General features: G+C 43.1%; 1 protein-coding gene across 1 annotated transcript in view; it reads right to left on the bottom strand.

Annotated features, from left to right (window-relative positions):
- Positions 1–644: 644 nt before the first annotated feature.
- The window catches only part of ITGA8 (integrin subunit alpha 8), a 194,490-nt gene continuing 180,860 nt past the window's right edge, over positions 645–14,274 (bottom strand). Inside the window, exons 29-30 of the mRNA XM_002717427.5 lie at positions 7,009–7,131; positions 645–3,618 (exon numbers count right to left, since the gene is read on the bottom strand). Coding sequence (XP_002717473.2) covers positions 3,532–3,618; positions 7,009–7,131 — 210 coding nt within the window. The 3' untranslated portion in view covers positions 645–3,531. The remainder of the gene's footprint in view (positions 3,619–7,008; positions 7,132–14,274) is intronic.

The following is a 14,274-nucleotide window of genomic DNA, read 5'->3' on the forward strand; positions in this document are numbered from 1 at the left end:
CCAAAGATGCAAGAGAAGTCTCCATAAAGGAGCTAAAATAGAAGAATGGACACACTTTGAAAGGCAACATGGAGAAATTGGTTGTATAAGAGTGAAAGTACTAAAAGTGACTTTAAATACTTATGCTTTTGAAAATAAAAGCGGAATGGGGCAGGGAGAGAGAGATTGATCCTATCAGTTCCAAATGCCTGCAAAGGCCTGGGCTGGACTAGACTGAAGCTGGGAGTTGGGAGATCAAATCCAGGTCTCCCATGTGCTTGGCCACAGCCATCTGCTGCTTCCTAGGGTACGCATGAGCAGGAAGTTGGAATCAGTAGTGGAGCATCCCAATGGGCATCTTGGCTGTAGGCCAAATGCCTGCCCCTAACCTCTTTATTAAGATATAATTCACATGCTATAAAACTCACCTATTGAAATTTCACAACTCGATAAATTTTCGTGTACTCGGAGTTGTGTAACCATTGCTGTGATGTAAGCAGAGATACATTCTCATCATCCCAAGGAGCATTGAAGTTATGCTCTTTCAAATTTCTTCCAAAGTTAAATGTTTTTATAATAAAGAATCAAGGTTGAAAGGTGGAAAATTTTGATGTCTTCATTATGGGAAACTTTTTGCACATGAAAAAAAAACCATAGATAAGCTATTGTGTCTTTAATTTTTAATTTTATTAGTGACAAGGTAAGTAAGTACATGAAAATCTTCACAGATATCTACACATATACTTAAATAAAACAAGAGTTGAATTTCTAAGAGGGATTTCAGTGGTAACTAGCACATATTAATTACTGTATAAAAATCTCCAAGTTTATAAAACTCAATTTTCCCATTCTTCCTGTGTCTTAAAAACCAGCTGCAAGAATTCAAAAGAGGAATTCTTTGAAGAGAAACACAGATAGACTGAAAGAGGAGCACAGCCCATTGTGAATTATGGACGCTATTGGCAGTGCTGTAATGAGAAGCAGAATGTGCAGTGCATTGTTGGGGTGGCCTCTGCTGAGGGCACGCTGAGGAGCTGGTCACCTAGGGCTCTGCCTGGCCCCACTTTGCTCCCTCCCTTCACTTGTCTCCACATATAAGGCACAGAGGGCCATCCTGTGCACTCGTGTGACAGGCCATAAGTAGCAGCACCTGCAAGCAAGTCAGGGTGCCCACCCTGTCTAGGGGGAGACCACTCTCGGTAGAGAGGGTAGGAAGGCCAAATTTCCTTAAAGCCCCGGTGCTGGGCTCCGATCCAGTCTCAGGCTGCCTCGTGGCATCTCATGTTGCCTCTGGGTGTCCATAGCAACCAGTTCTGCAGGGCCCTCTGTTGGATCTACCAGGGAGGCCTAAGAAACCATTTGGTCTGGCTCTGCCAAGGCAACTGCAGGTGGGACTCAAAGTTCAGTACATCTGTAGCAGGGGAACTTGTAATCGCTGGTTTCGTGTGGCCCGTGGATGATGTCATAAATATCCACATGGCCTTTGGCAGCAAGAAGGTTCCCCAAGAGGGAATAGCTCAAGAGGGCCATGGTCCTTCACAAATGTTACCTTAAAGGCAAGGAGTGCTTTTCTTAGGGGACCTTTTGTGACCCCACATCCCAAGAAGCTTATCCTTCTACTGGTCAACGTCAGGCACAACAATAAGAATTAAGGCACTGACTGGGGCAGAGAGCTACAGATGGCTGCCTACTGTCAAAGTCAAGTCCACCCACAGGATTAACTGTGAGGACCCCAGCGGCCAGTGTAGGATCCTCAAACACTCTGAGGCGAGAGCACACTGCTCAGCCAGTGTCGAGTACACAGACTGCTCGGTTCCTCACAGACAACAAACTGTCCCTCCCCCCACGGCAGGATTTCGTTCACAAGCAGCAAGAAGAAGGATGGCAACAGCGTGTTCTGCCATGTGCCTTTTATTTGCTTCCCAACCAAGTTCTGCAGCTGGAGCCCCATGGCTTTCCTCCAGGTTAAGGCCTGGTGTAAAATGTAGTGCCTGTGAGTGTGGCTCATCCTTCAGATAACGTGTGATTGTTGAAATTGGGACACAATTTTTTTCAGCTGCTGTGTAAACGTATGGATTTTGGTCAGCTTCTATCATATGTAATCTTCCTAAGGTATTAATTAAAAGTAACTAATGCCAGTGTAAACATGTCTCAGATATATAGGTTTATAAAATATTGCACATAAAAATTTGTTCATTTCTTTTCCATAGCAATATTTCATTATTATAAAAAGGATACAAAATTGTCAGACTATGAATTTAACTGGTCAATTTTACTTCAAAACTGATGATATTATACATGAATATGGATTATTTACAAGAGTTTTAAACATCCATTCTCCTTGATGGTTAAATTCAAGAGGATGAGAAATAGCTTAAATAAAAGAGTATTCTCCAAATTTATGTAATATAAGCATTAGCAGTAAAAATGAGCAATATGCTGGAATGAGAAATTTTAAAGAAAATCCTTAGGAACCAGCTTTGTAGAGTTGCCTCCCCCCTGCATAACTTTATATTCCCATCCTCATTAGCAGAGAAAATAATCTCAAGCTAAATATTGGCATTGCTTCTTATGAATAATGAAAAACAATGTTTATCCGTATTGTTAAATGGCTTTTTAAATGTTAATGAGCTCAGGAAATTTTAACCACCACACGGAGTGGAGAGTATCTTGACATTCATGTATTAACCAAGTCAATGCAAAGACTTTTATGAATATGTAAAAGGAAATATAGAAGTAATGCTTTTCAAAGTTAGTTTAAGCAGATGTGAATTCCTGAATAGTGTGACTAAAAAGTAATTTCAACTGGAAAGCTGCAAGGTATGAAATAAAATTGACTCCTGACACCAATTTGCATGATTCTGAGGAAGCTTGTTAAGTGAGTTACCCACAAAGTGGTTATCTTGGGAGGAAACTGAGTGAGTGGCTTTGAAAAGGAGCTAACCCAATGTCCATTTCCACATCCTCTCGCTGACTGCATACTCAACAGGGAGGGATGGGGAAGAAAGAAATGCATGTTTATCCCCACTTGCAAGCTGTCTCTGTGGCTTCACCAGTATTTCACAGCACCAACAACCTGTTGCTGCCCCCCCCCCCCCCCCGCCACAGTGCCATTAGAAAGGCTTCTCTGCCACAGGCAGGTGGCCGACGTTCCACTTGATACAGTAGTGTTGGGCGGTCTGAGTTCACCTTCTCAGTTCAAGAGTAATTCAGACATCTCATCTATGTAACTGACGTTGGATTCACTTGGACAGCAGCCTAAGAGCCCATCGCCACGTCAAGGTGTCTGCCAAGCACAGAGTGAAGAGGGCGAAAGAAATCGTCCACAACTGCTGATTGTTGGTGCCGTGTTGGCCACTCGTTTCTCAAAGGGTTCCCTGGGGCCCCTGACAACTTCTCCAAAGCACACTGCAGACGAAGGGACGATTTCAGGGGCCTCTCCATTTCCAAGGTCATGGGCAGGTACAGGACATCCTTTATTGAACCCTGATATTCTTTCTTGTCTTTGAGCTGGACCAGTATTTGAGTTCTTTGAAATTGTGTTGGTCCTTGTCATGCCTCTGGGGTCTTGTCACTTGTCAGCTGTTCCCGGTCGGTCATATCATCCTGAGGCGGCCTTGCTCTGTCGAAGAATCCACACTACAAAATAGATCAGAGGGCTATAAAACCCAGCCACAGCGTGGCTCGCGAAACCCCTCATTTGAAGAAACATACACTTCATTGAATCTGCAAGGAGTCGGGACCTCTGCAGAAATGGTCCACCCAGTTCTCCCAATGCAGACGGACCCGCAGTGCGTTGGTAGCCTGTAGAGAGGAATTACTGTAGGGGAACGTCCCTGTCTCAAATCACCTCCCGGGGAGACTACCCTGGGATCACTGCAGAGTGTCCCAATCCCGCTCTGCTTCCCTGGGCCTGTTTGGGGAGCTGGCAGCAGTACTGACTGCTGACCAGGATGGGAGGAGGGGGACATTGCCCCCTGAAGGTAGCTTCTGGCTACCTGGGGATGGAGCGTGGGAAGAAGTGGGGAGATGCCTGCCCCTCTCTCTGCACTTGGTGGAAAGTGCAGTGTAGTCGGGACAATTTGGTTTGCTGTCTCAACTCCAGAATTAGGCAGACACAGACAACTGAGTGACGCTCCAAAGATTAACCAGCAGCTAAGGGAAGAAGGGATTCTAGAATTTTCCTCATTCCAAATTTCGAGTTAGTGTTTTGCCAACTTTTCCTAGAAACCTGAAACCTCAATTTCTATCTATTGTTTCTCAGGTTGGAAGCCCAATGCACTCAGTTTGGCTATGCAATCAAGTCATCTTTGTGTCACAGGGCTGGAAGAACATTGTCTGTCACTTGGCACATACGATTGTATCTTTTTTTTTTTTTTTTTTTTTTTTTTTTTTTTTTACAGGCAGAGTGGACAGTGAGAGAGAGAGATAGGGAGAAAGGTCTTCCTTTACAGCTGGTTTACCCTCCAATGGCCGCCGCGGCCGGCGAGCTGCAGCCGGTGCACCGCGCTGATCCGAAGCCAGGAGCCAGGTGCTTCTCCTGGTCTCCCATGGGGTGCAGGGGCCAAGCACTTGGGCCATCCTCCACTGCACTCCCTGGCCACAGCAGAGAGCTGGCCTGGAAGAGGGGCAACCGGGACTATAACCCGGTGTACTGGCACCGCAGGTGGAGGATTAGCCTATTGAGCCACAGCACCAGCCACGATTGCATCTTATGGTCATGGTAAGAACAGTGAATTTAAATAACAGGATAACATAAAATCTATTTCTAAGGGTATTAAATACAGTGTGGGCTCAGGATGTCAAAACAGACAAAGAAACAAAACCCTGCCGATAGTGATCAAAAAAGCTATTGTTTAACTTAGACCTAAGGTTTTCCTTTCTTTTTTTTTTTGACAGGCAGAGTTAGTGAGAGAGAGACAGAGAGAAAGGTCTTCCTTCTGTTGGTTCACCCCCCAAATGGATGCCATGGCTGCCGCACTGCGCTGATCTGAAGCCAGGAGCCAGGTGCTTCCTCCTGGTCTCCCATGCAGGTGCAGTGCCCAAGCACTTTGGCCATCCTCCACTGCCTTCCCGGGCCACAGCAGAGAGCTGGTATAGATCCACATACTGTATTTTAAATTTAAAATGGTTTGAGAGGCAGAGAGAACGATCTAGTGAACAAACTCCCATCTGTTGCACCTCCAAATGCCCGCAATGGCTGGGGTTGGTCTAGGCTGAAGCCAGGAATGAGGAACATAATCTAGGTCTCCCATGGAGACCAGGAACTGGCAGGAACCCAGTTACTTGAATCCACTTCTTCCCAGCATCTGCACTGGCAAGAAATTGGAGTCAGAAGGCAGAGACTGTGATGTGGGATGCAGGTGTCTTAACTGCTAGGCTAAATGGCTGCTTCTCTATTTTGTTTTAAAATGAAAATATACTATGTTTTTGGAGAATCATGACAATAGTGAGTAAGATGTGACTGGTCATGTAATTATGACATTCTAGTTTGGGAATGGAAGGCTCTGGGAAACTTGGCAGTTGTGTAGGTTATTGCAGCAGAAATTAATTCTCATAGACTTTAGAATGAACCTCAATAAAAATTGATTAAAAAGTAAGTTAGAGTGAGTTAAGGCTTCCTAATGGAAAAAGCTAAGTGGCAAGAAATAAGTGCAGTAATATTCTAACATGTATGATCAATTCAGTCTAATTGATGGTTGGAATAAAAAAATCAGAATTGACCTATATTAATTATATCTGTGTAGTGCTTACTGTGGGGAGCAACTCGGACTAGACTAAGTTACTGGAATTAAGACTTGTTCTGTGCATCTGCTCTCCCACAATATGGCGCTGGGAGAGAAGAAAACAGCTTCTACACAGCTGCCTCCAGTTCAGCCAATAAACTGTAGGACTTGCTCCTGATTGGAGGAGAGCAGCGTACTCGGCGTGTGGGCAGCCGAGTTGGGATTGGCAGAGGAGGACTATAAAGGAGGAGAGAGACGGCATGCACCAGGAACATCTAAGGGGAACATCTAAGGGGAACACCTGTGCAGCCCCCAAGAGAGCCGGCTGGCGGTGTGCCGCTCCCCCGCGGAAGTGGGGAAAGTGGCCAGGGGGAACCGCCCTTCCACGGAGGTGGAAGGGACAGTAGCCAACCCGGGAAAAACCAGCAGCAAACCCGGGGAGGGCCGAGCAGACGAAAGAACAGCGCAGGGTCCTGTGTCGTTCCTCCATGAAGAGGGGGAGCGACACTTACAAAGATAAATCTCAAGGGATCGATGGTAGGCCCATGTCAATAAAAAACTTAAGATCTGGGTTGATTGAAAAAGAAAAACAAAACTCATAACATTATCACTCCAAGTATATTGAAAAGAGAATCACAGGTTTTAGTTAAGAAAGTCTTATTCCATATTTATTTATAAGAAATCTTAACTCATTTTTAAAAAGAAATCTTAAGATGAAAGCAACATTAAACACCATCGATCATCTTAAATGTCAGCTACACAAGCATATTAAGTAAGCCAAAGCAAACAAGACACAATTTTCTCTTTATGTCCTTCACACTGTTCAAAAAATCCAAATCTTGCCTCCAGCATTGTATTTTTATTTTTATTTATTTATTTATTTATTTTTTGATAGGCAGAGTGGACAGTGAGAGAGAGAGAGAAAGGTCTTCCTTTTGCCGTTGGTTCACCCTCCAATGGCTGGCGCTGCTGGCGCACTGTGGCCAGCACATTGCGCTGCTCCGAAGGCAGGAGCCCGGTGCTTATCCTGGTCTCCCATGCGGGTGCAGGGCCCAAGCAGTTAGGCCATCCTCCACTGCACTCCCTGGCCACAGCAGAGAGCTGGCCTGGAAGAGGGGCAACCGGGACAGAATCCGGCGCCCCGACCGGGACTAGAACCTGGTGTGCCGGCGCCACAAGGTGGAGGATTAGCCTAGTGAGCCGCGGTGCTGGCCGCTTCCAGCATTGTCTATTTAAACCCCCAAAATACCCTTTTAAATACCCTTATTTCCAGTCCAAAAGGAAATAAAGTAAATCAACTTACCTTCCATAAAGCTAAGGTTAAAATGGCCAGAACCAACAATCCAAGAAGTATTGCTAGTATTATTACCCAGAGTGGGATTGAGAAGGAGACATTTGGGGTTGCCCAAATAACGGACGTCTTAATCTGAAACGGAAAATAAATAAAGCAAATGAGTAAAATGAAACAGTAGTTATCAGTATAATACTCAGAATAGTTCTGCAAGGACCCACATAACAAAATCATCCCAGGGGAGACTGGAGAGGTTACAGCACTTGGAAACAAGCACTTCCCAGGCCTGGCACACTGGCGAATGCCTCATGACAGACTCTTGTTGGGTGGCTGGCTCATAACCACAGTACCCCAGAGTAGAACCAGGTGGGCCAAGAATCAACAACGTGTATAGGAAGAGTCTTAAATTGGGTTGGGCTTTTTTCTAAAGATGTTTTTTTTTTTATTTGAAATAATTACACAAAATGAGGAAGCAGGGGGAGAGAGAGAGAGAATGAGAATCTCCCATCTGCTGGTTCATTCCCCAGATGACCACAACAGCCAGGGCTGGACCAGGCCAAAGCTAGGAGCTGAGGATATCATCCGGGGCTCCCACGTGGGGTGCAGGGGTCCCAAGCACTTAGGCCATCTTCTGCTGCTTTCCCAGGCACATTAGCAGGGAGCTGGATTGGAAGTGGAGCAGCCAGGACATGAACTGTCACCCATATGGGATGCTAGGGTGGCTTTACCTGCTATGGCACGATGCTGGCCCCTGGGCTAGACTTTTTATGGCAACAACGTCCACAAGTAGACTCTAAAGAACACCAGGTCTGTCCACATGTTGCTGTGAACTCAGCTTCACTGGGAGGTGAGTTTATGAACAACCATGCACTGCTGGATGTGCAAGGGGTTAGAAATCCTGTAACTCCCTCAGTTTACAGATGAGAAAAAAGAGTCTCAGAGGGACTAGATGGTGCACATCACTAATCAGCGTCAGTACACAGTCTCCTTATGCATATGTATCAAGGAAGGGCAGCAGAGAGGCAGGCTAGCCAGCTTGTGTTTTATGCCTGAAGCTGCAGTGCCGAAAGTGGCCCTATAATTGTCCTGCTGTGTTGGAGATGCGTCCAGTCCTAAATCCAGTTTTCAGATGCAAAATTAAGGCAAGCACAGGGGACTGGAACACTCAGTGTTGCAAGACAGTTTGGAAGAGAAGACCTTCCCAACCAGACTGTGCACTCATGCTCTACGGAGCAATCCTGCCCTCCCATGTGGTAGAGGAAGCACTTCTATTGCTTGTGAGTGTTGTTTTTTTTTTTTTTTTTGGGGGGGGGGGGTCTTTGGAGACACAGAGAGCAAGGAAGCTGCAGACCTCCCAGAAAAACCAGGAAGAGACTCAGTCACGCTACTAAAACTTTTTGTCAAAGAGAAGAGAAATACAAATATTCTTGGATCCAGACATAATTCACTATGGCAGGCAAATCTGGTTTTAACATAGTAGAAAGCATTGCCTCTACCAAGTTGGTCTAAGTGTTCCTAGTTTTAAGTGTGTTTGTTGAAAGAATCATGATTCACATGCTCAAGAACTCTGGGGCCACAATTCTGCCCACTCCTTAGGAGAGGATGGAATCCGAGCTCCTTTTAAAATTCTATCTTTCTAAGCAGATTTGTGCATGCTGCTCCTGCACTTCTCAGCTTGCCCTGGTTTTCATTCCCCTTCCATACCAGTCCATTTCCTCTATGCAGCAGACATGAAGATCTGCTTCACTCGATTCTCCAGCTCCACGATTATCTTCCAGGCTTTCATATCATTTGTAATTGGCCTGTAGTGTGCATGTACTAGCTGTGGTTTGCATGTGCTTAGCATGTAGCTCAAATGTAGTCAGTGTCATTTACATGTAACAGCTGTCCACATTTATTTCACTTGTAGTTGGCATGCAGTTCACATGTTATTGAATGTAGTTTGCATGAGCTAACCACTGTTTGCATGGGCCTTCCATGTAATTGGTATGTAGTTAGTATTTAACATGCACTAAAGATCCATGTACCTAGAGAGTAGCTTGCATGTAATTGGCACATAGCTAAGAGTAAATGTCATTCACATGTTACAGTTGTCTGCATTTATTTTGCCTGTAGTTGGCATGTAGATCACATATAAATAGCATGTACTTAGTAGATAAGTGGCATGTACTTTGCACCTAATGGCTGCCTTTTGCATGTACTTATCAGGTAACTGGTTGTAGTTTGCATGTAGTTTGGACATACTAGGCATATATTTCAGATATCATTAGTGTGATTCACATGTAACAGTATATATTTCACTTGCAGGTATCATGTAGTCTATGTATAACTAATATGTAATTCTCATGTGAATGGCATGTTTCATTTGCAAGAGTTCACATTTATTTTACTTTTTACTTTTTCATTTTTGTTTTATCACATGTAGTTTGCATGAATGTGCTGACACTAATATACACATGTTAACATGCAAGGAGTTACCATATATTGGCATGCACCTATCACACAGTTAGCATGTGATTGGCATTTATCATATAACTGACAGATTACATGTGCCTGGCATGTAGCTCATGTGTGACTAGCATGCATAGAATGTAGTTGGCATGCATTTAGCATAAACTTGCAGGTGCTTAGCATGTACCTAACATGTTGACATAGCCGTAACATGTAAAAAGCATGTATATAACATGCAGTTGCCATGTAGTTCAGATTTAGTGTTAATAGTTTTTCATTTTTCTTTGGAGTTGACATGTAGATGACACAAAATTCTCATTCAGTTCACATGCACATGCTGCCACTTGCATGTGGCTCAATACTTTCAGTATGTAGTTGGCATGTGGCTTACATATGCTTAGATATTTTGCATGAATTGGCATGTGCTTAGCATATGCTCAGCATGCATCTCACAAATGATATGTGCTTAGCATGTGATTGGTATATGATTAGCATGTAGTTTGTGTTGCTTGGTAGTCCACATGTGATCACCAATGTACTTGACATGTAGTTGATACATCAATATATAACTCACATGTGTTTAGCATGTGATTGGGATGTAGTTTGGATTCAGTATCATTCACATTTTCTAATGGGATTGGCATGTATATGACATGAAATTCTCTTGCAATGCTGCCACGCAATGCAGTTTGTATGTTCTTAACATGTAGTTGGTATGTGTCTTGTATATAACTCACATGTTGTTTCCATGTGTTTAACATATAATTGTCATGTTCTTGGTATGTATATTGCATGTGGTCAGCAGGTGCTAGTATGTAGCCAGCATATACTTAGCATGCAATGTGTGTATATATAGCATGAAGTTGGCATGTGCTTATGTCAGCATGTAATTGGATGTAATTCAGGTGTAATCAGTGTCATTCACATGTAACTACTTGAATTTTCTGTTGGAGTTGGCATGTAGATGACATGATTCACATGTAGTTTGTATGTGTGCACTGCCACTTGCATAAATCTCTCATGCTTTTAGCATGGAGTTGTCATGGGATTTTTATGTACTTATCATGTATCTCACATGTAACTACCACGTGGCTATCAATACTTGACATGCAATTAGCATGACTTTAATATGTAGTTCACATTGCTTACTATGCAGATCACTTTACTGGCCTTGTTTAGTGGGTAGTTCACACATGATTGCCATTGCTTAGTTTGCATTTCACATGCGATTGACATGTACTCAGCATGAAGTTGCCATGAAATTGCATTGCTTGGCATGTTTGGTATGTAATTAGCATGTACTTGCCATGTGCCTAGATGCAGTGGGCATATAATTGGCACAAGTTTAAAATGTGGTTGGTGAGTGCTTAGCATATATTTCACATGTGACTGACATGTGCTTAGTATGCAGCTGGTATGTGCTTAGCATGTAGTTCACTTTAATTAGCATGCAATTAAATTGCTAGCAACCACGTTAAAAAGAATAAAAAGTGGGGACACTAATATTAACCTTAAACTTCAACTGTTACCTATTATGACACAACTATTTCATCATTTAATTATATATTATTAATAAACTATTACTTATGAGTGATAAAGCAATTATTACAGCTGAAGACAGAATGTTGATTACTAAGATGAGGAGGGATGGGAGGGAAAGAGGGAGTTTGGATAACAAAGATAGTAGAAGCTGGCTGTGGTTCATTAATCGTGACCAATCTATGAATGTGAGAGTTAATAGAGGGAGCAGAATGGTGAGTTATAAAGGAATTTTGTGTTACTGCTTCATAACTTCTGTTTTTTAAATTCTAAACTATTCTGAAATAAAATACTAAAAAGACAATGATCACTTCAACATATAATTGCTATTTTCAATGGTTAAAGTGAAATGTAGCCCTATGAAAACAATGAAGGTGTTTAATGGGAAAAACACCTTCTATGAGGGGGCTTCCAAAGTTGTAGAGAAATGAAATGAAAAGGTAAATCGAACACTTCATGGGCTTTTTGAAACTCCTTTATACTGCTTCGTTTTTTCAGTTTACGTTTAAGTGAGTTAAAATGGAATCAAACTACCAACTCCATTCTCTGGTTGCACTGGCCACATTTAACTACCGTGTGGGCTCCTGCAGCTCCAGCTCGTCCTCTACGCTCTCACACAGTGAGGAGAATGCTGAATCAACCGAGTCCTGTGTCCTAAGAGTCTGTGACCGAGGCAAAAGCTGGAGTCTGTTTAGAACTAAAGTTAACTTTCAGGATGCAGCATGTGATCAGATATCTCAACTGCTTTAAGAAAGGAGGGTGACAGCGAGTAACTGAAGAACTTAAAATTCAGGGAGAAAAATCCAATTGTCTGCCAACTCAGCAACAAACTCTTTTAATACATTTTTGTTTATGATAAATTTGTAGCTATTTTAAAAAACAGCATAAAACTTTAACAATCCACTTATTATAATTATCTGCAATTTTAGGAAGTGAGAACCATAAACTGTAAGCGGTTTAGATTTTCTTAAAGTGATCCGAATAGGGAACATTTAATTTTACCTTCATTATGTCGTAAATCTTATTGTTCTTTATTATGGTTGAAAAGCCATAAATAAATCTTTAGTATGTCTATATTTTACCATTGACATTTATGCTATGTTTTCATGTATTTTGACCAAAAAAATACCAAGGTGAAAGGAAAAGGCTCTGTTGTATTTACAACTGTAATTAATGCTGACATCTGTATTTATGTATCACAAAATCTTGTGCAAACATACTTCAGTGGGGTCAGAAGAGTGCTTTAAATAAATGCGCCAGGACACTCTACCCACCATGCCATTTGGAACAAAATAATAGCACAAAGTGGGCCAACTGAGCATACAGGTTACTATTGAAACAGCCCCATGAGAAAAGTAGTCAGTCCGCATGGTAAGTTTATACTCCAAAATAATTATTTAATTAAGAACTCCTCTTGCAGGTGCTAAGTTTTGCTAACAATTCTGAAAATCAAGTGATTTAAATGTCTATGGATGAGTTTAAAAATTAAGATTTTCATAAAATATAATAATTGCCTTTGGAAATCCACCAGACTGATATTCTCCTCTAAAGGTAAATTGTACAACTGGACATTGGTTGCATGAGATGCACATGCCAAAGTTTATCAGTGAGCCGAACCAATGTTCAAATAACTGATTTTTTTTTTTTTTTTTGCATGCTGTCATGATTCTGGTTTAGTTTCATGCCTGTGAGTTATACAGCCTTCCCCTCACCTCTGAGCAGCACAGGTGCCTCGACACATGAGGAATTCATTTGGTACCAACACAGACACTGTGCAGATGAGGACGGCTGTTTTCTTCCATATATAAATCTACTTAGGCTCCACGAAATGACTGGATTTTGACCACATTGAAGAGGGAGCACAAACTAATCATTCCAAGAAGAGACCAGGAAAATAAGCAAATTGTATTTAATTTCCTTACAAAGCAAGAAACCAAGAGACTTTCCCCAGTGCAGACTGAAGCTGTGATGTTCCTCAAACTACCTAATCCAATGGACTCTACGCCTGTAGAGCAGGGCTCTTGTGCGGAGCGTGTTTCCAGAGAATGACAAGACCTTTGAGAAGAACTCTGGAAAAAACAGTCTACCGGCTCCAACCAGAGTTCTCTCAAATCAAGCCCCAGAAAGACTGCTTCCCTTGGGTACACCGCTCCCTTCATACTCGCAAGATCTGCTCCAGTTAATCAGACATTGGCAGACTGGAAAGCGCTTCCATTCCCAAACGTTTTTTCAATAACCTTTAGCAGAAACTGTGTAGTAAATCACCTACATCAGATAACAAGCCCTTTTCCCCAGTGCAGTAACAGGGTGGCCGGATGAGGGAAGCATATATTGGATCCTTGTGTGGACCTTTTGAGATGAGCTGAGAACAGCAGGCTGTCACCTGTAGGCAGCATGGAGAGACGCAGTGCTGTCAATGGAATGGACCACGACATGTGTTTCTGTTATGGAACATGTGCTCAGAAAAGACAAGCGCGCCTATCTCCCTGTGAGCCCCGAGCCTTTGAACCCCTCTGGATGAACGTTCTCTATTAAAATCCCTCGGCCTCTGCTTTCTGAGTTGAACATAAATCCAACCTCCAGCAGCCATCTCGTGGAAGTGAATGAGAAAGGAAGCCATGGTGCTTGTTTTAAAATCTTTCGCCTGTGTGAGCCTTCACTATCATTTCAAATGTGGGTTTTCTGAACTCAGCCAGAGAAGGGGGAAGACACTCCACATTTAGATGAGACTTGAGCCTGACTTGTTCTGGGTACAATGCTAGAGCTTCAGGAGTATCTACGTGATTTTATCACTCGGCTTAATCCCATCAGCCTGGGAAAAGTAAAGCGACTTCCCAAAGATGCTGTGATGCCAGCGAGCGCAGCCAGGTTGAGGCCCAGGGGCTTCTAACTGCAGAGCCTCAGGTTTTCCTCCCGGCTACCTGCCCCGACGAGATGCACGCAACCCCTGGCTCCACTGGCGAATTCTCGCGTGAGGGCTTTGACAGCACGGCTGCAAAGTCTGCTCAGTCCACACAGGAAGGGGGTGGTTTACATGGCTGTAGTCTTAAACTTGCGTAAGTGATGACAGTAGCATGCTCAGCTTGCGCATCACTCATCAATGCATTAATTTCAGTGCAATTACTCATCAAAGTAGATTCAGCTAAAAAGATGAAATCTTACAATGAAAAGACAGGGTTCTGAGAAGAGACACTAGCAGTATAAACGTATGCCCTCTACTTGGGGACACCCTGAAGAATAAGTGCTCTGGTGACATGCAGAGTGAGGCTCAGGTCTCTTCCTGCCTGC

This window comes from Oryctolagus cuniculus, chromosome 13, assembly GCF_964237555.1.
Source record: "Oryctolagus cuniculus chromosome 13, mOryCun1.1, whole genome shotgun sequence".
In the NCBI taxonomy this organism is placed as follows: Eukaryota; Metazoa; Chordata; class Mammalia; order Lagomorpha; family Leporidae; genus Oryctolagus; species Oryctolagus cuniculus.